We start from the raw sequence: 26279 nt of genomic DNA, 5'->3' as shown, positions 1-26279 counted from the left end.
AGGAATGCTATAAGGGTGCTGAAACTGAGTGACCACATAGAAATAGTAGCTCCCGTGACATTTTTCAACTTTACTCCTCTTCTAGCTTCATTCCCTGTCATTACCATTTCCAAGTGACAAACAAAGGACGACGCATCCATCGGCTGTTCTGGACCACAGAAGGTTTCAACATATTTCAGCAGCATCATTGTCCCCCTGCCCTCGGTGGAACCAAGAGTAAAGATGCTTCCCAGAGCCCCAGACCTCACAGCCCCGTGTTTAAGCTGTGGCCACTGATGATGGACCTGAGGCTGGGCCATACTGTGGAGATGATTCTGGAAGGCTGCTCCAGCACTGCCCAGGTGAGGCCCCTGCCAAGGGCAGAACCTTCCCCATCAGATCTCCTCCACTGGGGCTTCTGCAGCTCCTTGGCATTTGCCTGGAAAAAGGAGCAAGTGACTTCAAGAAACTGTTTAAAGGCCACAGGTTTCCATGGAAGCACCAGTTGCTTTCCTTGCTGGCCACCATCAGTTGCTAAGGCTCTTTTGTGTTTCCATAGCTACCAAAACCCAGTGCTGATCCCAAAATACAGGCTGACGGAAATATTGCTCCTTCAGGGCAAACAGAGGTTACCAATGTTGTGTGCTGAGGCAGAAAGGGAGGGCAGGGAAAGTAAGTTACACTTAAGACTAGAAGCCAGGCAGGAAGTAAATTAAATAAATCCCAAATGCTTTATTCAGGAGAAGCAAGGAGTAAAACAGAAGCCCTGTGAAGGGCTGTGTGTCTGGGAGCAGCATTGCTTTTTGTTTGAAGACAAACATGGGCAGAGGGCTGGTCTAGCCCTGAGTCCTGGAGGAGGAAAACACAGTGTGCCAGCTCTAATGATCAGTGTGGTGTCTATCCATGTGGGAAACTGCTCCCAGGGATCGTTATAATTGACAACTTGACTTTTGCCAATATTTCCATAACCACTCATCCCAGTCTCTCAGCCAGCCCTGGTGTCCCAAGGGCAGCCAGGTTTTGCAGCACCCTTAGAGAGCAGCTCAGAGGAGATTTTAGCAGGATCGTGGATATTCTCCTTTCTGTGCCTTTTTTCCCAGGGAAAATGCAACTCTACAGAGAAAATGCCAGCTAACCCTGGTGTGCATTCCCTGGCTCCAGGACCACTGGGCACACATGGAAGTGAATGTGAAATGTGCATGCATGAAGCTCCTGCTTATACTGGTATTCTGATAAAGGTGCCTCAGTGGTAGCTTGAGGAAGACTTGCCCAGTTGCCTTCAGAGGGACTGTCCCTGTGCAGTTTTGAGCCCAAAGGTTTTGCTGGAGAGGTAAATAGAATTATCAGGGTACTAGTGAGGATGTCTTGCCTGGAAATCCTAAATAGCATTGGAGAGTTCAGCTGTGGCTACCTGACTCCTTCAGTCAGAGCCTGATGCCCCTGGGTGTGGTCTTCCCATTTTCCCTTGCATCCAGAAAGATTCGGAGTCATCAGGCTGGTCAGCAGCCCAACTCCCTGTCTTGCATGTGCAACACAGATGACTCTCAAGTCTGTGGGCTCTGAGGAGTTGGGTTGTGGTGTTGTATGAGAGGGAGAAATGAGAAACAAAGGGAGGCATTTGGGGAAGCAAAACCATGAGAGTATCATGGCTTTGAGTATCCAGCTTAAGGAGGGTGTTTTGCTGTGAACTGCAAGACATCTCTGTTCCTGAGGAGGTTTCTTTTAAAACCTGACCTAGAAGGCCACAGGGCATCCTAGGAACAAGTGATCCCTTCCTTACCTAAAGGTAGGCTGGCTATTCAAGTTGTTTGGGTTTTCACATGGATTATTTCTCCTCCACTTCCAAGAGAGAGTTTGCTGACACTGACCCTTCTATCACCTGTTTCCCTTGATATATGGATTCTTTTTCTTTTTTCTTATTTTTTAAAATTGATTCCTACAAATTTCTGTAAGCATTACACTTACAAAATCACTTCGTTTTACAGAAACAAGGAAATCATGACTGCTGACTTGATAACACAGAAATTGCTTCATCTAAGCCCTCGTCCTTGGAAAGCCCCAGCTCAGTTGTTGCACATCTCAATAACTTCCAGTTGGCTACCTAATGTTGCCCTGCCTTCATAGTCACTTACACAGGCTAAACTATCATCCTCATTTTTCTGCTCCGCTCTAACAGCTACTGCTTCCCAGATCATCTCATGCCAAGCACTCTGCCTAAGGGAACTGAAAGCATTAGAGTGAACAGAAGTCTGTCTCTTCCCAGAGGAGAAGCAGCTGTCAGAAAGGTCCCCCCAATGCTTCACAGGGACACTTACCTTGTCTGGGCATCAAGAGAGGGAAGCCTTGAAAGTGTCCTGGTGGTTCTGCACTTTTTGTGGAGGGAAGGTCACTGTAACAAAGGCATAGGAGAAGCTGGGCATGCAAATCCAAGCAGGATCCACACTGAAAATGTTACTGATGTGTCTGTCAGACTTGTATGTGCTTTCGGGGTTGAAAAATGTGAAATGCTTCAGAAGAGGGGGTGGGAGGTCTATGGCTACTTGAGATTGTTTTTCCTTGTCTCCTGTTTCTGTAGCAACCCAGTGCTGTCCTGGCTCTTCAGTCTCTGCAGTCTCTGTGGACTGGCAGCCCCTTGCTGCAGATTCCAAGGTGAGCATCTGTGGGCTCACTCAGTGGGGTTTGAAGAGGAAGGATGTGGTGGTGCATTTCTATTGGGAGGTCCTCGAGTTGAGAAGTTTATTTTCTAGTGTCAAGAGTGGATTGACCTGAACTGAATCAGCAGAGCTGCTGAAGGAATCAAAATCTCATCTTAATTGGGAAGATCCATCCTGGCTCTAAGACATGAGGAGAAGGGAGCAGAAAAGCAGATCGGGGCAAGCCATGCAGTAAAAGTGTCTCCTGGAAAGCATCCCAGCTCTCCAGCAGCCATCCCCTTGTATTGCTGCGGAGCACAGAAATGTGAGCCTGAGGGAGTCTCAGACCAGAGCATGGTGCCTGCACACAGATCCTCACTGTAAAGAAATGAGGGTGAACTGAGAATCCCACGCTGGGGTCATACTTTGAATGTTTACTGTTTCCTGCTGTCAGACCTTGGGACTTGATCACAAAGGTGATTAATGCTTTTCATCTCCTTGCAGCCCATGACACTGGATGTAGGGGAGGAACTTCATCTCTGCATCCAATATAACCCAGCTTATGAGAAGGATTTGAACAGCCATGTGGCAGAGAGGGTTCTCAGGATGCACTTCATGGATCATCCTCGTGAGGAGCAGATCACTGTTCAAGGAGAAGTGTACTTCCCAAATCTCCATCTCCAGACCAAGGCCGTGGACTTTGGCTATATCATGAATGACACTGAACAAGTGCTGAATGTGGAGATGACCAACTGCAGCCCAATTCCTGCCCAGTACCACTGGTCATTCCAGACAGACAGCCAGGTGAACACTGTAAGGTATGTGCACCTTTGTGCTCTGCTTAAAGCTCTTCTTCCTGGTGTCCTGTTTGTACTTTGCAAAGATCAAGGCTGTTTGTCTGGGATTTGAAAAAGTATTTTTGAGCTTTCCTTATGGAAACAACACTGACCAGCTGTGATCAGGCTGGAAGCTCAGGGAATAGGTGAACTCTCCACCAGTTTGATGCTAGTGTAACCTCCATACTGGTTCTCCTGGGAAGGAAAGCTGCTTTCCCAGACATCTGAGGCCTGAGGCAAAGACAGCCTCAGTGAAAGGAATTTTGGCCTCTTCAACCACACTCATCTTCACGGAGCAGCTTTTTAGTGTTTGACAGAGATCAGCAGCTTCAGCAGCTTTAAGGATAGCTGTTGTGTGGAGCACCATCTGAACACACCTAGAAGTAAGGTCCTCCTGGGCTGGGCTATGCTTCCCAAACCGAAGAGCAATCCTGCACTCATACTGGGGCACATGTATAAACACATTCCTGGCAGTTCCTCCAGCTGACCTCTCTGCAGAGTGCAGAAGGCTGAGCTGGGCAGTTTTCTTGACAGAAGCAAACTGTTTCTCATAATGCCCCAGGAAACCAAGCCAATTTAACCATTGGGCATCAAAGTGCTGCTGTTAAAAAGAACGGAGTCCATCCAGAAACAGGTTTTTTTTCAGCAGACACAGCCTTTTGGGAGCCGTAAATCAACTGTGGCTCTGAGGAGGACTTCAGAGAGAAGTCCTGGACACTGGGGCAGCAGCTACTGCCTCCCAAATCTTCTCATGCCAAGCACTCTGACATTGTGCTAACAGATTAAAAAACAGTCTCGTGTCTAAAAACACACTCACTTACTTTACAAAGTGCCTCAGGAAGGGTGGGGAGGGCGTTCAGGATTGCGCAGCCACAGGGACCCTGCTCTCCTATCCCACAGACCCATTTCCAGCTGAGTCTTATCAAATCCCAACAAGTTTTTTTAAAAGAAGTTTTTGTCCTTTCTTGAGGCACAGCACCTTCAGGAGCAGACCCTGGAATGCAGAGAAAAGTTGCCAGAATCAGGTGGAGGGATGTGGAGAAGAAGGAGCAGAGCTGTTGGCTCTGCTTGGAGGTCCCTGCTATCTTCTGCCAAATTAGATTAGGGTTTAATTACAACCTAAAGGGGAAATCTAATTTTGATGCTAGAAAAATGCATATATTTTACAATAACAGAGAAATAAGCACATTCCAGTGAGGTCCACGAGGAATTAATTTCCTCTGGGGCCATTTGTTGGCTGCTTGCCTGTTTCTCTGTATTCCCATTTTTTTGGAAGCAATTTAGGTTTTTGGAAATGGGAATGCTGAATCAGTCTTCGGTTTTTAATCACCCCATCTCCCCCTCAATTGACTTTGCTGGACCTCAGCCTGCAGGCACTTGCTCCTCCTGATGCTGAGTCACCTGAGCCTGAGGAGTTGGTGGCAGCTGAGGGTCCCAAGCATCTGGCAGGAGAGCAGCCTCTGCTCCAAAGGGTTTGGCATGGCCCCGTTGCTGACTCTTTCCTGCTGGGGATGCTCTGACAGCTCCCTGTTCTGCTCTGCATGTTAATTAAGCAGTAATGTATTTTCTCTGGGTCCCTCAGCAGCCACCATGTGATTGTGCATGGCAGAGCTGCAAATGAAGATGGTCTCCAAGCTATTAACACCTCAAATTGCTCATCAAGAGCCCGGCAGAAGGGCAGCATGTCAGATATTATTTCTGGTCCACATTAAGCACTGTTGGTATTCTAAGCCATCAGAATAAACTAATTCAGTCTGACACCAAGGGAATCAGGTATCAAGACTCAGGAAGGTGAGATCAGTACAACTGAAGCATCCATACATCTAACCTTGCTGGAGCCCATCAGCAGAGCCTCCCAGCATCCATCAAACACACACATCTATTTTGGCCAGGTGAGAAAAATATTTTTCTGCTGCACAAGACTCTGTGTGCTTAGATCTTCTTTTTCTTCCAGCAGTTCCAGCCTTTCTTTCCTCTTCACTCTCTAGTCACAGCTGCTGCTTCGAGCAGAGCAGTGGTCGAAGCAGCAGAGTCCAGCTGTGGCTGTGAGGTTGGATGTTCCCAACCCATGCCAATCCATGCCTGTTCTCTGACGCTGTGGATCCATGTATCTCCTGTGGTTACTCTTTCTCTACACCTACAGGGTTAGAGACAGACTGAGAACAGGCTCTCTTCACCCTCTTTGGATCTTTGATAGCTCAAAGCTGAGTTAAGCCTTTGCAACAAGAGGTTTTCTGTAGCATTGGAATGGATCTTCAGTGTCTCCTCACAGGAGATACTAAAGTCTGGAGTCCAATTCAAATATTTTGCCCTATTTTTTACCTTCAAGGTTTCTTCTTGAAATAGTGATTTGTCCTCTTTCTAAGGGCAGTAAACAGCTCCCTAGCTTTCTTTGGGTTTTCCCTCAAAAGGAAGACATTTCATACAAAGTACATACAAGGATATTCCTAGAGACCTGTGACAGAGGCTGCAAAAGGCTCATCCCCAAATGTAGCTTTTCTCTATAGCTTTCATCCTTTAGTCAGGACCCATGCTTTTCCATTTGCATTGATCATTGCTGTTCCTGCGTCACCTCTTTGTTCCCTCTGCGCAAGATGTGTTCCCTCGCTGGGACAGAGTTAACAGGCACTGAGCAGTCCGTGTGCCAGGATGGATCAGCAGGGAACTCTGCACCTCTGTGGCACATGTCAAACCACCTTCATGTGTTGATCTGACATCTCTGGATAGTGGGAACATCGTGACTACAGATCCAGGGTAATGAATTGCCAGTAGATTCTTTGGGGAAAGGATTTGTTGAGCTAAACATGTAGAAAATTATTCTTTTCATTCAGGATTTTCTTGACCAAGATTTGTTTTGAACAGGAGCCTTTCTCCTCCCAAGTGGTTCTTCCTACAACATTAGTGATTTCTCTTGTCTCTGTCATCTCTCACTGCATGTCCCCAGGCAGGTGTCACTGCAGGGATCCTGTGAGCCAGATCCCAGCCTTGGTGCTGACCAAAAAAACCCAATTCTGTGTTATAGTTGATGGGATTTTGCTTTGTTGTTTTTATAACAAGGAAGGAATGGAAAATGCAGACAGTGAAAAAGAGTGAAAGGCAAAAATCTGACAGCAGCGCTCTGTCAACCACTGGCAGGGAGAGGCAGGAACATTGGGAACATCCATCAGAAATGCATTCTCCTCCCATGCCCCTGGTACTGGGGAGTTTCAGATGAGTGACAGTAGTGCACATCCCCTTCTTTCCCCTGGTGCTCTCAGCTCCTTAGGGCCCTATGTTTTGGGCTTTGGTAGTCCCAAAGGTGCTATTTCCCTGCTTAAATCCCCTGGGTAACTTAGAAAAGGAGGGCTGAGCTGTGAGGGAAAGACGTTCCTGATGTGTCCCTCAGCTGCAGAAGGTTTGGCACACACCAAACCACAGTGGTTTTGTCTCCACACTGCAGAGCAGTGATTTGCTTGGTGTAACAGAGAAGTTGTTTCCTATTTCTCAGAGTTGGAAGCTCTTGGAGCAAGTGCTGGGTGCTGGGCAGGGATCATTTGTGGGATGGCCATGTGACTGCCATGAACAGCTTGCAGAGAGTCTCTCTACTCAAAGACAGAGGCACTGGGGAGCTGAAGCAAGGGAGACTTAGAAATTTGCTACCTGCTTCATTCAGACAGAATGAAAAGTAACTAAGATGCTCACCAAGGGGAGGGTTGTCAGTGAGTGTGTATTGTTACCAAGTCTGTAGTAGACACAAAGCTGGACATGGGATGTGGGACAGTGATGATTTGTCAGGACAAAGATGGGTGGTGATGATTTCCTATTTTCAATGTGGAGATGATTTCAGTTTTTCAGTGGACTTCCTTTCTACCTTCAGCATAGTGATAGTCACCATGCACCTTCCATCTCTCTGCCTCTTCCAGCATGGTGCTGCTCTTTTCACAGCGTTCAGGCTGGAAAGTCAGCCAGCCTGCCTCCAGGCCTGGACATGGCACCTTCTGGTTGAGCTCTGGGTGCACTACAGGACATTTGAGGCACCTTCTGCCTCATGGCTTCTACCCACTGTCACACACATGGAGGAGTTTGGCACGAGACATTGCAACATAAGTTGGAGCCCAGAAGAGCTGCATGGGAGTCACTTTAACTCTTACACTTGCGTTTGGGGAGCCTCAGCTGACTCATGAGAGTGACAGAACCTAAGAGCTGTCATTCCTCACTGGACTGGGTTTTGGAGGGGTGAATTGAGGGTACAGGAGGCGAAGGAGAAAGCATTGCCTGGGGGAAAAGCACTGCACATCCCAAGTGCTGGCAGCAGGTTAACTATCTCCCTAGCTTTGTACTGTGCCATCAGGACCAAGCCTGGGAGATGTTCATGTGTCATCAATGCCTGGATCAAGCTGGGGGGGGTTGGGTGGGGATTGCCTTCTGATTTTGGAGCCAGTCAGCAAATGCTTGCTGGAAGGTGACTTCTTCTTGCTCTGCCAGCACTGATCAGCTGCAAATCTGGGGAGCAGCCAGCTTCTGCCCTTGCTTTCTGCACGTCTTCATTAGCCAAAGCTCACAGTGGGAGCCCAAGGTACACAGGCTCTGCCAAGGGCATCCCTCTCCCTATCCAAGCCATTTTGCCAGTGCTGCCTGGATGGCTTCTGTGTGGATTTGTTTTGGGCAGGGGGCTCAAGGCCTGTTTCAACAGAGCTTGCTTACGAAACAAAACATTGATGTTTCTTTTTGATTTGCTGGCAGGAACAGCCCTGACTGCATGTGTCAGTATTGGGTAAAGTGACGTAATCTCAGACCTCATTTTTCTTAATTTTTCCATCTTTCCTCACCCATCATTCTTTTCCTGCTTCCTGTGAGCTGTGCATCAAACACCTTTCCCAAGAAAAAATCCATCTGAACCCCTGGCTCAGCTCTGCTAAAAAGTGCTGTTTCTAGTATGGCTGCGCTCTTTTCTGGTGCCTCCCTGTCTTCAGAGGGTAGCTGAGAAATCTTTAAACTCTTAGAAGAAGAGGCTCAAGCCCCTTGTGGTAAATTTGAATCCAGGTGCCAAATCTTTACATGTTTTTTGGTGTACATCTGCACTGGGGATTTTTGTGCTGATTACTTCTAGCCCAAGGTGGTTCCTAGTCAGGGAACCCAACCTAAAACTAAATCTTATGACAAGGAGCATCATCCAGATGCTTCTTGAACTCTGACAGATTGCTGTGTATTGTCTTTGCCAACTCAGAGAACCAGCAGCATCTGGGTTATGGTATGAGGACTTTGGGATGTTAGGTATGTGTCACCACTCATCTGTATGTCCTGACTGGGACAGCCAGGAGCAGAGCAAGAGGGGGCTTCAGCTTCCAGGTTGATTCAACGGGGTTCAGCAAAGAGCAGGGCAACCATAGAAATGCCCATCCTAGAATTAGTGGTGTGGGGTAGAGCAAGGATTGATTTACTCTCCACTGTGTCCTTAATGTAGCAGAGGGAGGTAGGAGCTCCACGGGGTCGGGATCCCCAGGCATCCTCTGGGCCCAGCTGCCATGCCATGTATTTTCAACAGTGCCTGACTCAAAGCTGTCTTTTCAGTGGCTCTGCCCTCGGGAGAGTCATCCTTCTCCTCCCCAGGAAACCTTTCCAGCTGGGAGCTTGCTTTGCATGTTCCCCCTCACTGGTAACTGTCACCTCTTTCCTGCCTGCTGGCCTCTGCCACCACCCGCTTGTCCCCAGTGTCACTTGGACCAGGTCAATCCTGTCTGGTCATCTCTTTTCCCATCTCCAGGAGCTCTGTGAGACCACTGGACTGTGAGCACATCCTGGGAGTATGCCTGCCTTGCTCTAGGTAAAGCAGGGAGGAATTCTGATGTACCATGTGAGTGGCCCTTAACAATAACTCAGCAGCAATATTAACTCGGCTTTTACATGTGGTAAAAGCCCCCCACACCCTTAATCTGATTTCTGTCAGGGTGAGGATGCCTGCACCTTCTGGGCAGGAGATGGATGGCAATGCTGCCATACTCAGCAGGGTGGAGCTTCAGTGTCTGATCTATTTTGGGATTCGACCCTAGGAAGTATATTAAACTGAAGCTTTTTTTGGTTTGCTTTTCATTTTGTGCTCATTATCATTGCAGCTTTACCTTCTCCTTCCGTGCCCCGTGGTGACCTGCTGCAGAATCCCATTTGGAGGGCTGGGCTGGGGCTTCGCTGCCTGCCCGGGATGTGTCGCATCAGCGCAGGCCAGTGGAGACACCTTCTGGGGTTCGGCAGAAGTGGCTCAGACGAGCAGGAATATTTCCTCTTAGGTGAGGGCTTCAGAATGTGCTCCATCATTTCACCTCCGTCCTTTCCTCACCCTGTTCTTGGCCCCATGGAAGGACAGCAATGCTGGCAGGCAGAGAACCCACCAGCCATGCTGTGAGCTTGTCCACAGAGTTCAGCTTTTGGGATCCAGCTTCCCTCTCCTGCAGCCTTTGCCCTAAGAAGAGGACTGACTGAGAATCTCTCTTTCCATGGCTGGAAGCCTGTCAGATCCAGCCAGGAGCAGCCTGCTCAGGTTCAAACATTATGTTCAAACAGTTCTTTGGCTTCCCACTGATTCCTACTTGCAGCCATTCTCCTTGTGTTTTCAAGCTCTCAGCACTGGCCCCCATGAAGACATCTTAAAATGGTGAATATCCAGATCCTGACCACAGAGACAGCTAGAACACATCTCTCCTCCTTTGCTCTCCATTAGAGGAGTCAATAGTCATCTGTTTGCAGAGCTGATTTTTGAAGTAGCTGCTAAGATTGTACTTGGTGCAGATTCCTTTAAATAGCACCTCCAAATTACAGCTGTCCGGGCTTATTTAATTTTGAACAAAGACTACAAATTGTATTTATGTTAGAGCTGCTGATTTGTTCAGAAGGACCTTTGGCTCCAGTCTGATGGAGAAGCATTTTTCTGTCTCACAGAGAATAAGGAGCTCACCTGATGCTTATAAATCCCCTGGCTGCTGTGCAAAGCATGAAGAAGGAAAAGATTTAATGGCTTCTGTCATCTGTACAATCAGTGCAAGTCAGAATAACCACCGTGAGAGACTACTTCCAGGGTCACAACTTGTCAAGAGAGGAAAGTACGGCTGCCTAAGGATGATCTGTACAAGGGCCTGCTGTGCCAGCCTGCAGTGCTGGTTGTGGCTGGCTCTGGTCCAGCTCACCTTGGACCAAGCGGCTGAGGAACTTTAGCACCTCCACCCCAAAAAATTGGATGAGCTATACCCCATAGGAATATTCTGAGAGAGGCATGGGCCATGTTGCATGAAGCCTGAGGGGCCTCAGACCCTTCTCTGACTTTTCTTCTTGAGAGTGATGTACAGTTGTGGTCTGTGGGTTTCAGCAGGAGCTAAGGACTCGCAGTGAACTCAAAAATCAAGTCTTGCAAAAATCCTTGAGCTGCCAATGGCTTATTCCAAAGTGCCCTTTTAATCTGCATCTGATTGCCTGGAGGAGAAACTCAAAGTGCATCATGTAAGGCCATTTAAATAGCTCCTGGGTGTGTGGCCTCTGGTGCCTTGTCCTGGGATCACCTGGAAAGAGGTGGTGCTTTGTTGGGAGGCTGGTTTTCACACAGTACCCTGGCTGTGCCTAATGGGTGGCCAAGCTGTGTGGTGCTGTGCTCTGGGGAAGCAGTATCTGGCACTGTTGTGTGTCCAGGAGTTGGCCTTCATGATCCTTGTGGGTCCTTTCCAACTCAGGATGTTCCATCAGACTCTTGTATTTAATGTGGAAGGGGGGTGGTGGCATCTGATGCACATCCTCTGTGCTGGCAGGGACCTCAGGCACATTGCTTCTCTGTCCTGATGTTGGTGGCTCTTACAGAGCCTGAGCTGGCAGGGTCGTGTCATCCCATGTGACTCTTCACATGTGGTTTGCAGAAGCAGTGTGATTTCTATCTGCTCTATTTTGGGAGGTGGGTGTGGGAAGTGGTGTAAAGCTGTGTCCCCAGCAGGCTCAGAAACCACCACACAGGCTGAGATACTGTTTTTTTTGGTAACATTTCAAGAGGCTGGGACCAGTAGGTGTCATAGGGTTGTCCTGGCCCTCATAGGAAAGATTCATTTCTCCCTGGTGTCAATCCACCTGTGCTCCCATTAAATTCCCACATTAATTCCTGGACGCATTTTGTCTTGTGTGAGGAGTGGCTGGGTTGGGTGAGTGACGCAGAGGAGCTGATGGTTTGTTGTCAGTCCCTCCAGCTCCAGGCTGACCTGCTTCTGTCAGGAGGCTTGGTCTCGGCTCCACAGTGCTGGTAGAAGCACTTCCACAGCCCTTTGGCCCCTCTCTTTTGGGATGGGTCCTCTCTGCAGGTGGAGGAGATGCTCTCTGCTCCTTGCCTTCCTCCCTGCATTCCCAGCCTTGGCCTGGAGTGTTTTCCTATGAAGTGCAAGACATCTCTGTTTCTGAGGAGGTTTCTTTTAAAACCAGCCCCAGGAGGTCACAGGACATCCTAGAAACAAGTGGGACATCCACAGCTTCCCTGGGCAGCCTGTGTCAGTGCCTCACCACCCCCACAGGGAAGAATTTTTTCCTAGTATCCAAACCTGCTCCCTTTCAGTTTGAAGCCTCCCCCCTTATCCTGTCACTACATGCTCTTGTAAATAGTCTTGCCCCATCCTTCCTGTTAATCCCCTTCAGGTACTGGAAGGCTACAATTAGGTCACCCCCAAAGCCTTCTCTTCTCCAGGCTCAACAATCCCAGTTCTCTCAGCCTTTCCTCATGGGAGAGGTACTTCATCCTTCTGATCAAATTGGTGGCCTCCTCTGGACTCGCTCTAGAGGTGAAGAAATATCTGCTGTGTCACAGCGTCATGGGCAGAGAGAGAGTAAATACGCAGATAATGCAAGTACTTTTCACCTGCGTGTTCATTCCTCCCAGTGTGCAAATGCATTCCACAGAAATCCCTTTCCCGGGGCGAAGGTGTCTCTGGGCTTGCACCCCGGCATTTAACAGAGTGTCTGACGGCCGAGAGCTCGTGTGCTGCGTGTTCTTGTGCTCAAACGAGCAATCCCAGCGGCTCCTGAGGCGGCTGTCAGCCGGCCGGAGGCGGTGTCCCGTGTCCGCGGTGTCCGGCCCGGGCCCCTCCCGCCCGCTGCCCTCAGAGCCGGAGCGCTGCCCGCGCCAGGCCGGGCTGAGGGCGCGCCCCTGAGGCCGAGCGGCGCCGCTGCAGCCTGTCTGCGGCCTCCTCGGGAGTGCTCCCAAAGGAGCTTTTCTGCTTTGCTATCACGCTCAAGTAAGAAATGCACCTCTGCCTCCAAGGGGGAGACATTAATGGTTACCTTCTTGCAGCTGCTGGGACAGTTGTCTGTGTTGTATCTGTCCATAAAAAAAGAAAAGGCTGCAGAGGAGACTGTTGCTTTTAGCACACATCAAGGAAAGCACTGCGTGCTGGCAGCAGGAGATGGCACTGGAAAAAACACAGCTTTTTAACAAACAGGTGAGGAAAAAGGATCCCAGTCAGGGGCATGTGGCACAGTATGTGTGCTCATCCTTGCATTACTTTGATGCCCCTCTACTTGGTGCCTCCACATTAGAAACCTGATGATGAACAGGCCACTTCAAGAGAGTTTTACACAAAATAAATTCAAAAGTGCCTGGCAAAATAACAGTACACCAGGCACATGGGTTCTTTCCCTTCCTTTCTTGGGTTGCCTTCCCTGCAGGGCAGGCTTTTCTCTATAGAAAGGCTTTTGAAAAGATTTTTAAAAATAGTTTAGTTTATCTCTTTCATGAAAGTCATGAGACTGCCTTAGATTTCATGGGTTAGCTTAAACTCTGAGGGAAGGAAATAGGGTCAATTCCCAAGGAGAACGCAGAACATAACAAATGACCCATCTCTCAGGCGTGGAACTGAATTTGGAATGAAAGGGTTAAAGGGGCAAACAGAAATCCCAGCATATACATCAGCCTGGCTAAATATCCTCTTCAGTTTTTAAACTATTTTGATTGAATGTTTCTGGGTTGTCAAAATACCCCTAGCCCTCCAGAGCTCCCATGGAGAAAATAACTTAATTTCAAATGTCATTAAAAACAAAAAAAGAGAGTGGCATTAAAAATAGAAATACACCAGCAGTTACAACAACATTTTTAGTCAGACTTTCTCCAGCAGTGAGGATGCAATGTAATTACAGGAAATGCAATTCCCACTGTGATTTCTCTGCAGGTTCCCATCCGACACAAACATAGTAGCAAGCCAAATCATAAAATTTGAGCAGTATTACAGATTGAAAGGTTGACACGTACTGGGCTGCAAGGCAAGCATTTGGTAGCATGAGGGGGACTACCAGGGTGGCTTCTGTGAGAAGCAGCCAGAAGCTTCCCCAATGTCTGACAGAGCCAATACCAGGTAGCTCCAAGATGGAACCACTGCTGGCCAAGGCCAAGATTATGGCAATGGCACATGGAAGAGAAGCTGGGTGGGCAGGATACAATCGTAAGACTTAACTTCTTCCACTGGAAAGAGATTTCTCTGGAAGATATTTCAGTGACTAGAGAGTGAAGAGGAAAGAAAGGCTGGAACTGCTGGAAGAAAAAGAAGATCTAAGCACACAGAGTCTTGTCCAGCAGAAAAATATTTTTCTCACCTGGCCAAAATAGATGTGTGTGTTTGATGGATGCTGGGAGGCTCTGCTGATGGGCTTCAGCAAGGTTAGATGTATGGATGCTTCAGTTGTACTGATCTCACCTTCCTGAGTCTTGATACCTGATTCCCTTGGTGTCAGACTGAATTAGTTTATTCTGATGGCTTAGAATACCAACAGTGCTTAATGTGGACCAGAAATAATATCTGACATGCTGCCCTTCTGCCGGGCTCTTGATGAGCAATTTGAGGTGTTAATAGCTTGGAGACCATCTTCATTTGCAGCTCTGCCATGCACAATCACATGGTGGCTGCTGAGGGACCCAGAGAAAATACATTACTGCTTAATTAACATGCAGAGCAGAACAGGGAGCTGTCAGAGCATCCCCAGCAGGAAAGAGTCAGCAACGGGGCCATGCCAAACCCTTTGGAGCAGAGGCTGCTCTCCTGCCAGATGCTTGGGACCCTCAGCTGCCACCAACTCCTCAGGCTCAGGTGACTCAGCATCAGGAGGAGCAAGTGCCTGCAGGCTGAGGTCCAGCAAAGCCAATTGAGGGGGAGATGGGGTGATTAAAAGCCGAAGACTGATTCAGCATTCCCATTTCCAAAAACCTAAATTGCTTCCAAAAAAATGGGAATACAGAGAAACAGGCAAGCAGCCAACAAATGGCCCCAGAGGAAATTAATTCCTCGTGGACCTCACTGGAATGTGCTTATTTCTCTGTTATTGTAAAATATATGCATTTTTCTAGCATCAAAATTAGATTTCCCCTTTAGGTTGTAATTAAACCCTAATCTAATTTGGCAGAAGATAGCAGGGACCTCCAAGCAGAGCCAACAGCTCTGCTCCTTCTTCTCCACATCCCTCCACCTGATTCTGGCAACTTTTCTCTGCATTCCAGGGTCTGCTCCTGAAGGTGCTGTGCCTCAAGAAGGGACACATAAAAAAACTTGTTGGGATTTGGTAAGACTCATCTGGAAATGGGTCTGTGGGATAGGAGAGCAGGGTCCCTGTGGCTGCGCAATCCTGAACGCCCTCCCCACCCTTCCTGAGGCACTTTGTAAAGTAAGTGAGCGTGTTTTTAGACACAAGACTGTTTTTTAATCTGTTAGCACAGTGTCAGAGTGCTTGGCATGAGAAGATTTGGGAGGCAGTAGCTGCTGTTAGACAGTGAAGAGCAGAAAAATGAGGATGATAGTTTAGCCTGTCTAAATGACTATAAAGACAACGTTAGGTAGCCAACTGGAAGTGTTTGAGATGCCACAGCTGAGGTGAGGCTTTCCAAGGACACGCTTAGACAAAGCAGTTTCTGTGCCAGCAAGTCAGTAGTTGTGATTTCCTCCTTGTTTCTGTAAAATGAGATGATCCTGGGTGATTCCCTGGGTTGTATTAAGCTATTTTATGTAAGGGAGTGATTGAAGACCTTAGCTAATAGAAGCCCAGTTGCTCTGCCCTGGGATCTCTGTAGTGGAACTCTGACCTGGCCTTTTCCTTTTAGTGGCTGAATTGGAATGAGGGAAGTCAGCTTTCTGCCCTAATAAGCAATTCCTTTTTAAATGTCCTTGGAAATAATCTTTACTGATGGTGGTTTTGATTTATTTTTGTGTTCGTGCTTTGTACTGTTTCCATGCTGTGCTTCTGCTTGTTGCATATGTCTCATATCACTGCAGCCAGGGGATTTGCCATGTCTCATCTGGTGCCTCATTATTTACCTGCTGTACTGCATGATTCAATTAAGTGAAATGATTTTAAAGTATTATTCTGGAAGGCTCTGTCTCTTTGAAGCAGATTCCCTTTGTGAATGGCCCAAAATCAGCTGGGAGGGAGAGGGGTGGGGGGGACTTTGTTGTGGGGTACAGGAGCACCTGCCAGGGAAAACACAGTGGGTGTTTTGCTGCATTGCTTACCCAGTGGGAGATGGGTTAGTGCCAGCTGAAATTATTTCTATGCCTCTTCTGCAGCCACATTGAACTAAAGCCAAAAGCTTGACCTTCACTATCAGTGGAGAGGGGCATCTGCTTTGGGTGAGGGTCCTGTGCCTGAGCTTTCATAACGTAGAGGGGACTCTGTGATGTTCTTCAAGAGGCACCTGCTGGTGATTCAGAGAAACTCTGGTCTTTTGTAACAATGGCATCATACCTGTCTATGTGAGGATCTGCTCAGAGAATGTTCTGGTCTGGGAACCAGTGTTTTTTCCATAAAGGAAAGGTCCTCCAAAATATGGCAGGCCTGGGAACAGGTCTCCGAGATTCTTTTTAAGCAAATGACTGACTTCTGCTCTCTCGGAAGGGAGTTCTTCTTGGAAATGTGGTTTTCCGACAGTCTTGTTGGAACGGAAATGTGATTTTCAGTCTGTCTTCTTCAGCTAAACACAACACAGAAAAGGTGGTGGGGGATTTTCTGCCCTGTCTCTCAACTCGCATTTTGTTCTCATAGGCATGTGTGATGTCCCAGTTTCATTAGACTGTATTTGATCCCTGTTTACAACATTTTAATTAAGTTAAATTTAATTAAACTTGGTTGTGGTTTAATTACATTCTGCTCATTACTTTCAGTACTTTTTTTTTTTCTGTCTGGTTTTACTTGACCTTTGTGCTAAGTGCTGTGTTTGTAGCAGGGAGATGTGCTGGGTTCCCCATGCTGGACCAGCGGCACTGTGGTGGAAATCCACGTTCCATCCTGTACTCACACCTGTGTCATTGTGCTCTGTGTTCCCTTTTCCCTGTGTTCAGTTTATTTTGAGGACTTCTGTGGAGAATGTAAATTCATTAACCACGAAGTGTGATCATCCAGAGAGGGAAAATGTGTGCCCTGCTCTTGACTTGGCCAAGCAGCAGCCAAATGTTAGGCATGGTTTTCTTCCTTGGGCTTTCTGTCCCCCAAGCTTTTCTATGGACTCTTTGCTGGGTTTCCTCCTAGCAAGCTGTAGGAAGCTTTTCTGTTCTTCTAGACATGGTAGGTTTAGTTGTGGGGGATTATCACCCCATCAGTGGATTCTCTGAGGTCTTTGCTGCATGTGGCAAGGTACCAGCCGGAACACAAACAGCCCCTGAGCTCATAGCTTTCCAGCAGAAGCCAAAATCCCTCTTTGGCTCAGCTTTCCATATGGCGGGAGCTGGCTGGAAGCAGATAGAATGAGAATTGGGTGTCAGCCCCACAGAAAAGGCTCCAGGTATGGGAAGTGGCACCTACTTTTCCTTATCAAACCTCAGATAAATCCACAGGGAGGTGCAGATTCCTGGCACAGCTGCTCATCATATCCATCCCTTTTGCTGTCAGTCCTGCCCTTGCTAGTAATTCCTGTTTAGTTTGGACTCTCTGGTTCTCCCTAGGTACAACACATCCATGCTATGTGTGCCAAGGACTTCGCAGGGACCTTGAAATTAGATGTCCCAGTCACCTTCAAAAGCCACCCTGTGAAGTGTGAGGTGGCCAGATATGCTGGCACAAGAGGGGGAATTTTTTGTACAGGAGAGTTCAGGCATGCACAAACCATTGGTCTGTGCCACAGCTGAAGCGTTGCAGCCTGCGCCAATACCTCCTCACCTGCTGAGGAGCACCAAGGCGTTCCATCCAAGTACCTCACTGGCACTCGAGGGGAATTTTTAATAGGTATAGCTGGGGACATTTACCAACATCTACCTGTGTGTCTGTGTGGGTGCACGTGTGACTTTAATTTAAACACTTTATAGATAATTGAGTGAGTGCTGCGCTTATAGCCAAGTCTGAATCACTTTGAGAATGTTAACTTAACCAATGATTAAGTGCTGCTAAATCCTTTTAGACATAAACCTGTGACCAGGACCGGGACTGTGTCCCCTCGGGCTACCCGGGCGAAGGCGTCTCTCCCTAATGACGCTCCTGTTAATGACCGCAGGGGTTAATGAGCGGGGGGTGCAGCGTGTCTCCGCGCCGCGCGGGGGCGCTGTACGGCAGGGCGGGGTCACGTGTGCGCGCCTCCCGGGCCGGGTCACGTGTGCGCGCCTCCCGGTCGGGGTCACGTGGCCGCCGGTGGCGGCGGCGGGGCCATGAACGCGGAGCGGGACCTGTCGCCGCTGACGCCCGGCGTGGTGAGGGCGCTCACCGACAAACTCTACGAGAAGAGGAAGGTGGCAGCCCTGGAGATAGAGAAGTGAGCGGCGGGATCCGCCGGGAACCGGGAGGGCAGCGGGAATGAGGGCGGTGCTGGTGCAGGCGGCCCCGGTGCTGGGGTCGGGAAGCCCAGCCCGGCGGCCCGGGAGGGGCGGGGAGAGATGGTGCGGTGCTGGGGCTGCCTGCGGCCCCGGGGTGGCGGGAGCCGGTCCGTGATGCTTGGGTGGGTGCAGCCATACGCCGGGCGGCGGGAGGGAGCGGCCCGGCTGCCCGGGGGGAGCTGGGCACTGCGGGGGTGCGGTTACCCCGCCACGCCCGGGGTACCGGCGCTGCTGGCCCGGCACCCTGCGGCTAGGTAGCCCCGGGAAGGGGCTCAGGTGACACGGTGATCCTGTCGGGGACAGTGCCGTGGGCGGTGTTCGGGGAGGAGGGAGCTCTCCCAGAGCTGCTCCCTGTTTCCTATTCCCATCCCACCGGGCACTGAAACTTAGCTCCGAGTGTGCCAGCTCCTGGGTGCCAGAGAGGAGCCGCTGGCTCCGGGCGCATCCCAAGAGCCCCTGACAGAAGGCTCATTCTGACGGTGGGTGCCCGGTGCAGTTGCACAGCCCTGTCCGAGATGAATACGTGAGTGGCATCACTGTAGGAGTTCCTTGGAAATGTACTGCTTGCTCTACTGCAACACGTCCAGAGTCAATGTGCCATCCCACCTCTCCCCTGAGGGCTCACCCAAACTTGTCCCGAGCTGGATCCTGGCTAGAGATACAGGAAGTGTTACTGTCACCCCTGGTCATTGGGTGTTGCCCTTGGTTCTTCCTGAACAGCTGCTGTTCCAGCAGATCTGGGGCTGCAGAGCATCCCAAGCAAAGGTCTGCAGGCGCCTTCTGGTGTGGCCATGCTCCTCTGGTGTTGCACATGTGTGTTCCCTGCCTGTCTTTCCACCCTTACTGTGCTGGTCTGGATGCTGTCCTTGGCCACAGCTCTCCCTGGGAAGGACTGTGTCCTCCTGGGCATTGCCTGAGAGTTCAGCTCCTGCAGGAAATCTGAACCATGGCCTCAGGGTGCAGCCCAGCACAGGGCTGGGAGTGATGGTCCAAGCTGGTGGGTGAGTTTTGGGTGGGAGATGTGGCCATGGTGTGCCTGCAAGAGGAGCAGGCAGGCACTCAGGGCAGTCAGCAACGTGGGGATGGAGTTGCTCTGCTGAGAGTTCAGTGAGGGTTGTGGTGTGGGAACTGCCTGCCTCAAACTGCTGTGTGAGAGGGCAGCAGAGAAAAATGGCAGCTGGAACAAGGGTGAGTGTGTGCTCTGATACAAATCCAACCCAGCAAGCCCATTCTGCTGTTTGGTGTGTTCAGTTTTCTCTCATTTTCTCTCTTTGTTATAGTAATAATTTATTGTGGGTGTATTGCAATGTTGCAGGGTGGGATTCTTGCAGTGTCCTCACAGCTCCAGCCTCGGGGGTACTACAGTAACCTCTTTGCTGCATTGTGAGGGGTGATACTCTGTGCCTTACCCAAGCAGCCCTGCTCTGGCTTACTCTGCCCTGGGATTAAGGGTTTGTGCTGGCCTTAAACCAACCAAAGTCTGCTTTGGGGTCAGGCAGTTCATCTGATCAAGCTGGAAGTACAACTTGGGACGAGTGTGAGGAGGAAAAAGGCAAGGGCCAACCTTTTCTACAGATTTCACAGGTTTAGTTCATCTAAAACCCATCACAGAATGGTCCCAGCAGCTTCACTTCCGTGTCCATGGCATCAAGCCAGGAGGGACTTGCTGCCTCTTTACTCAGGAACCTCCTTCTCCTTCAGTTTATAATGCAGGAGCAGCTCCTGCTGCTTGCAGGCTCTGATGCTATACTTTTTGCCTCATTAGTTAAATCTTGAGTCCTTTAAATTCGTGAAGGAAGTCTGTAGACTTACTCCTGTTTAAACAAAGCTGCACCTGTGAAATGTAGGCAGGAAAATGATCACCACAAAGGTCTGTCTTGCCCGAGCTCAGTGTGTTTCTCTTCTTGGAGCAGGACTGGAAATGGAGCCATTGTCCCTAAAGCAGCAGTCTGTGGATGTGGATTGGGCTGTAACTGTTGGAGAACTTGGCTTTGGACTAGGGAGAGTGAGAGAGGGGCTGCCTGGTGTGCCCGGGGCAAAATGGAACAGCTGCTTTGTGCAGAGCAAGATGAGAGCAGAGCTGGTGTTTGTAATTTTGGGGAGGAAAAGTTTACAAACATCTTCTGTAATGGTTTTCCTGGATTATAAAGTGCGTGACTGGGCAGTGGCACCTGTTCAGGAGTGCGAGATTCATATAGAGCCAACAAAACGCTCTGTGGAGCTAGGCAGTGAAAGCTTTTGCACCTTTTTTGACAGTTAAGGTAAAGATGATAATTAGGCAGAGTTTTCGAGGTGCCTAAGTCTGCATTATGGATAGAAATGCAAGCAAAAAGGAGGAAAAGAGCACTGCATTGGCCGGGAATCGAACCCGGGCCTCCCGCGTGGCAGGCGAGAATTCTACCACTGAACCACCAATGCTACAGCTGCCTGCACAGCTGCCTGCACAGCTGCCTGCACAGCTGCCTGCACAGCTGCCTGCACAGCTGCCTGCACAGCTGCCTGCACAGCTGCCTGCACAGCTGCCTGCACAGCTGCCTGCACAGCTGCCTGTGCCTCCCTGCCTGGCCAAGGGATCTTCCAACAGGAAACTGAGGCTGAAGAGCTGGGTGTGCAAGCTGGGACCTGTAAGCATTTCTGTAGGCAGGAGCAGGGATATGGGTCTCTACATCCACAGCTTATGTGTTAATTATCTTTGGATAATGAGCTGCAAGTTCCTGGGGAAAAGCAGGTATTGTGTATGGAAACTGTTGGCTTTTTGTTGAATCTTGGGCTGTTTAAGAATATATTAAAATACAGTGTTAGTGGTAAAGTTAAATATATGGGATATTGACTGAAGCGCTGTATGGGTGGCTGGAAGGGTTCAAAACCATGGCACTGTGGGCAGCAGTTCACTGCCAAGCCACCAGCATTCCAGCCATGCTGGAGGTAAGTGACGCCAGTAACCTGCCCTGTTGGAGAGGGTGTTTGAAGCCCTGGTAACTTCTCTGCAAGCACACAGCTGCACTGGGTTGGCCTTTGAAAGCACATCCTGGGCTGAGAGTTTGTGAACAGTGTAGGAGGCTGCAGGCTGGAGCAGCAGGAAGGCAAGGAGCTTCTGGTAAATGTGAATGGGGAGGGGAGAGCTCTGGTTTCACTTTTGGGTTCCTTCAGCATTCCCCATTTCAGTACTTCTTTCTCTGGTGTTTGTTGTGTCTGAAAGTCGTTGTTTCTGTCACCAAGCCACTCAGCATTTGTATTAGGCAGAACTTAAACTTCCCTGTGTGCCTCCTCCTCCTCTTTCCAGGCTGGTGCGAGAGTTTGTGGCTCAGAACAACACATCCCAGATCAAACACGTGATCCAGATCCTGTCACAGGAGTTTGCACTATCCCAGCACCCCCACAGCCGGAAAGGGGGACTCATTGGCCTTGCTGCTTGCTCCATTGCCCTGGGCAAGGTAAGTATGATGGGTTTTTTGGCTTGTGCAGGTTGTAGTGAGAGAACAGCAGCTCCTCTTGGGTCAGTGTGATGAGAAGAGCTGGGCTGGTCGCCCCACAGCTCCCCAGCTCCCTCCCTGCGTTGCAGCCTACAACTGCCTTGTGTTGGAGTTTTCCCAGCATACCCAGCCACACACTGTGGGCCCAGGAGCACTTTCTGTTAGTTGGCTGGGTGTGATTAAAGGGCTCCTGTCCCTCTTCAGTCTCCACCAGTAGGACTAGACTCAGCAGGTTGGTTGCTAGTTTGTGTTAAAGGAGCTGACAAGAGTTGCAGCCCTTCGATCTCCTGCTGTGCACGGCTGACACTGGCCCACACAGAAATCTCTCCCTGGCTCTCTCTGCCCTGCAGGCAGGAGATGAGGTAGATGCCCAACAAACCTGATCACTTCTCACTGTCCCTAAATAACAAAATTCAGTAATAAAATTCAAAATTCAGTAGTAAACCTGCCCAGCATAGGTGGACGTGACTAAAGCCATCACAGGCCTGAGTATTTGCAGTATGTTCCAGGGCAGTGCCATCTCTTCCCACTCTCTATGGCATGATCCTTAGCTAAGCAGTCTCCTCCTGCCCCCAGGACTCTGGGCTGTACCTGAAGGAGCTGATCGAGCCAGTGCTGACGTGTTTCAATGATGCCGACAGTCGACTGCGGTACTACGCCTGCGAGGCTCTCTACAACATTGTCAAGGTGGCCAGGGGCTCTGTCCTGCCACACTTCAATGTGCTCTTTGATGGCCTCAGCAAGGTAAGAAGCTTCCTCTTAAACCCCATATGCATTTCGAGGACTAGCCGTCTTCATCTCCAAGTCAAACCAAGTTGTCCAAGACGTTCTTTCCAAGCAAACTGGTTTACTTTGACCCAGACAGGTCTGAAGGACAGAATCACAGAATATTCTGAGTTGGAAGGGACCCACAAGGATCAGCAAAATGAGCAGTTTCTACACAGTAGCCACTGATACTGTGGGTATGAAGTTGACTGTAAGATACCTTGTTCCCTGTCCTCACCTCCAGGATGTATTCTCCTGCTCCTTGTTAAATGGTGTTAGAAAATGAGGCTGAGAGACCTGCTGCGGGCAGCACTTTGGCTTTGTTGGGTCTGTAGTGTCAAAACTTTGTCTGTGTGTGTCTGCCTTTGCAGATTTTCATGGTAACCTGCATTTCTCTGTTCTTTGAGAGTGTGACTGCTGGCCCATGAAAACCTGCATAGCTGAAGGAGGTGATGTGTGCTTGGTCTCCCCCTTAGGAATTCTCTCAGGAGAATTTTTTGGAGCCTAATGAGAAGTTGGAGATGAAGGGACTTCTGTTGTCTGTCCCTGTATTGTCAAAGGAGAGTAACAGTCCTGTGAGCTTTACTGGGAGCTGTGCTGCAGAGCAGGGAGCAGGCCTGGAACCCACTGTTGCAATGTCTCTTTGTTTCTGTCTTTCACAGCTGGCTGCTGATCCTGACCCAAATGTCAAAAGTGGCTCCGAGCTCCTTGATCGGCTCCTCAAGGTATTTTTGCTTTCCATCTGAGAGTTCTTGGTGCAAGCTGGAGCCATATCTTGGCTGGGGACATGTCAGTCCCCAAGGCTGCAGCTGCTAAAGCCATTTCACCTCAGTCCTGTGGCTGCTGTCAAAACATTTATTTTTCTGCAGCCTCTTTGATGAAGGCTCTTATGGCCTTCTCAGGCAGCTGGATGGAGGGGCTGGTGGGTTATCGCAGTGCCACGTGTGCATTCAGCTTGTGGGAGCTGTCAAAGCAAGGTTTGAGTCTGAGGGTTGCAGTGCTCTGCCAGGCAGCAGGAGGGCTGTTACTTTGCTCTCCCTCGCTTACCTAAGGGGAGTCATGATGTGAGTGGAGCTGCTGCTGCTTCAGTGTGTGGGCTCAGTTCCCGTTCCTGTTCTGCCTGCTGATGGGCTTTTCCTGCCACAGACCTCCCAGTTCCTTGTCTGCTGCTGCTCAGAGGTGAGCAGCGTCCTACCAGGTCCTGCCCTTGCTCCTCGTTATCACAGCAGTTAACCCAGTGTCCTGCTGAAAACCTTCCTGTTAGGGGATCTGCTCCACTGCACCAGGGCCAGGGACTTGGCCATGCAGCAAAATCCACCAAGCGTGTGGAAAGAGCTGTAAAGAGAAGTCAGGGGATTCTTCCACCCCAGTCCACGTGGCTACATCAGAAGTGCTTGCTCATGTGTGCAGCTGAGGCATGAATCAGAGAAGCTTCTCATCTTCCTGTGCAGCCAGGCTGGCACACAGCAGGAGCATCCCTCTCTGGGTCCTGCTCAGCATTAGTCTCTGCCTGAGGGGGATTGTCAGCTCATTGCCTGGATAAACTGCATGATTCCTTCTCCCCAGTCCTCCTGACCTGCAGACTCATGCTTGTCTCCTTTTTCCTGTCATGTGGCTTAAAAAGACTGGGTTAGGATTCCTGCACGTGCGCATGCTGGCAGTCATTCTAACACCCTCTGCTTGGGCTCTGCAGGATATCGTGACAGAGAGCAACCAGTTCGACCTGGTAGGCTTCATCCCACTGCTGCGTGAGAGGATTTACTCCAACAACCAGTACGCCCGCCAGTTCATCATATCCTGGGTAGGTACACGGGCTGCTGTGTGTGCCTGCCGGCCTGAACTCCAGGTCATTGTGTCCCATTTCTTCGCATGTCCAGGAAAACTGCAGATATCCATGGCAATGTGTAAACTCAGGCACCTGGATTTATTTGGGCAGGTTTTTAAGTCAGCAGTTTTTTACCTGCTTCTTTAAAAGGCCTGCTCTCTGTCCCCTTGTTGTTGCAGTGGCAGAGATATGGCACTTCTGCCAACCTGTTATGGCCATTGCACACCAAGTTAGAAAGTGCATTTAAAGTGTTGCTTGTATAAATAGACATAACGTGCTGTAGAAGTTACGGTCTCCCAAGGGATAGTGCTAGGTTGCTTTCCATCACGCAGAGGTGATGGAGAGATATTGCTCTCTGGGAGGCAAGGGATCTCCACTTGCTCTCTCTGTGCAAAGCAGGAGCTCTTGGTGCCTGGCTGGAGTCTGAGGGGATGTGTTCCCCTGTGCTCTCTCTCTCAGCCATACTGTTGCCATCCCAGTGGATGCATCTTGGCAGTCGTTCCTGATCCCTGCTTTGTTTTGCAGAGCTGTGATTGGAAATGTAGCACTGCTGCAGGCTGATTGCTTGCTTGCTGTGCTAGTTCAACTACTTCCCAGGATGGGCAACTCCACAGCATCCGCTTTTCCTTCCCCCTATCCCACACAGCTCAGCTCTGAATTCCTCAGTATCCTGCCAGATTTGGCCTGGTGATGTTAGCCGGCGTCTTGAAAACTCACCTTTTCTTTCATATTCCTCTCTGATCTAGATCCTGGTCTTAGAGTCCGTACCTGATATCAACCTCTTGGATTACCTGCCAGAAATCCTAGATGGACTCTTCCAGATCCTGGGAGACAACAGCAAGGAGATACGGAAAATGTGAGTGTGGAGGCAGGCTGGTTGCAAGGGCTGTGTCATGTTCGCTGTTCATCCATCATTTTTTCTGTTGTTCAACTCTTGTGCATAACTGCACTGAAGCTCCATGTGTGTGGTGGAAGACAGATTGGCTTGGGCAATGGATCAGAGTGTCCTTGGCAAGGGCCTCTCCTGTCCCATGGCCATGGAGGAGGCCATACTCTGTACTGGGGGACAAACTATTTTGGCTTGGTTGAGTTGTTGCCTTCCCAGCACCCACCATCAGAGCTACAGAGGCTCATATGTGGTTCTGGGATGGGCATGAGCTCCCTGAAGAAACTTGCAGCATGAGAGCTTTTTGTGGCAAGGCATCTCTTGGGTGGAGAAGCAAGGATTGGGGGCTTTCTCCATAGATACACTGCTGGTCCCAAGACAGAGGCATTTTGAATGCACAGAAATGTCTGTGTGTTCTCAGGGAGGTCAGTTTTGTGCTGGGAGAGAGTGGCTGGACTGGTTTTGTAGGGCATAAGTAAGTGGTGAGACCGGCCTGGATCTATCCTGCTGCAGAGCCTTTCTGGATCCTCCCTATATCGTTTTTTTCCCAGCATGTCAATGAACAAGCACTGAAAGCTTTGGGTATCACCTTCCCCACCACTTGTCATCCCAGGCATCTCCATATCCACAGAACCTGGGTGGCTGTGGGGGAGTTGTGGAGGCTGTGTGGGGCTCTGGGCTGCCATTACCTCTGTCCCTGCACCTGTGTGCAGTCTCTGTTGTTGGGCAGGGAGAGCTTGTCAGCCTCATCTTGCCTGCCCCTGCCTCTGTGCAGAGACACTTCTGTGCCACCAACATCCTTCCATGTGCACCTGAGAAGATGGTCTCCATAAGCTCTCCCTAATCACTCTGTCTAAGGTGACTGAGCACTGACCAGATGCTCTCTCTCCACAGGTGTGAGGTGGCTCTTGGGGAATTCCTGAAAGAGATCAAGAAGAATCCTTCCAGTGTGAAGTTTGCAGAAATGGCTAATATCCTGGTGATCCACTGCCAGGCAGCAGGTGAGTGCACAGGACCAGGCAGTAGCACCAGCCTCCTGGTTTGTGGTGCCAACTGTAGATTCAGGCCAGGAGTTTTCCAGCAAGCTGCTCACCTGTTTTTTGTCACTGTT

The 26279-nt window shown here is 49.7% G+C and overlaps 1 protein-coding gene, 2 long non-coding RNA genes and 1 other non-coding gene across 4 annotated transcripts in view; 3 read left to right on the top strand and 1 right to left on the bottom strand.

Moving 5' to 3' along the window:
- Positions 1-2554: 2554 nt before the first annotated feature.
- Positions 2555-11563, top strand: LOC147650866 (uncharacterized). The gene is made up of 3 exons (XR_015275566.1): positions 2555-2628; positions 3117-3430; positions 9541-11563. It is a non-coding gene; the product is annotated as an uncharacterized LOC147650866 (long non-coding RNA).
- Positions 11564-12578: 1015 nt separating this feature from the next.
- LOC147650865 (uncharacterized) lies at positions 12579-15785 on the top strand. Its single transcript, XR_015275565.1, has 2 exons — positions 12579-12882; positions 13609-15785. It is a non-coding gene; the product is annotated as an uncharacterized LOC147650865 (long non-coding RNA).
- A 2176-nt stretch (positions 15786-17961) lies between these two features.
- The window catches only part of VAC14 (VAC14 component of PIKFYVE complex), a 57858-nt gene continuing 49540 nt past the window's right edge, over positions 17962-26279 (top strand). The window contains exons 1-7 of the mRNA XM_086848244.1: positions 17962-18158; positions 21503-21653; positions 22269-22436; positions 23120-23182; positions 24151-24258; positions 25029-25138; positions 26063-26169. Of these exons, the coding sequence (XP_086704370.1) occupies positions 18055-18158; positions 21503-21653; positions 22269-22436; positions 23120-23182; positions 24151-24258; positions 25029-25138; positions 26063-26169 (811 nt within the window). The 5' untranslated portion in view covers positions 17962-18054. The remainder of the gene's footprint in view (positions 18159-21502; positions 21654-22268; positions 22437-23119; positions 23183-24150; positions 24259-25028; positions 25139-26062; positions 26170-26279) is intronic.
- Positions 20567-20637, bottom strand: TRNAG-GCC (transfer RNA glycine (anticodon GCC)). Its single transcript has one exon. It is a non-coding gene; the product is annotated as a tRNA-Gly (tRNA).

The sequence above is a fragment of the Cyanistes caeruleus genome, chromosome 12 (assembly GCF_971803275.1).
Source record: "Cyanistes caeruleus chromosome 12, bCyaCae1.hap1.1, whole genome shotgun sequence".
Taxonomy (NCBI): domain Eukaryota; kingdom Metazoa; phylum Chordata; class Aves; order Passeriformes; family Paridae; genus Cyanistes; species Cyanistes caeruleus.
The sequence above is the reverse complement of the archived record's forward strand: the minus strand, read 5'-3'. Positions and strand labels throughout refer to the sequence as shown.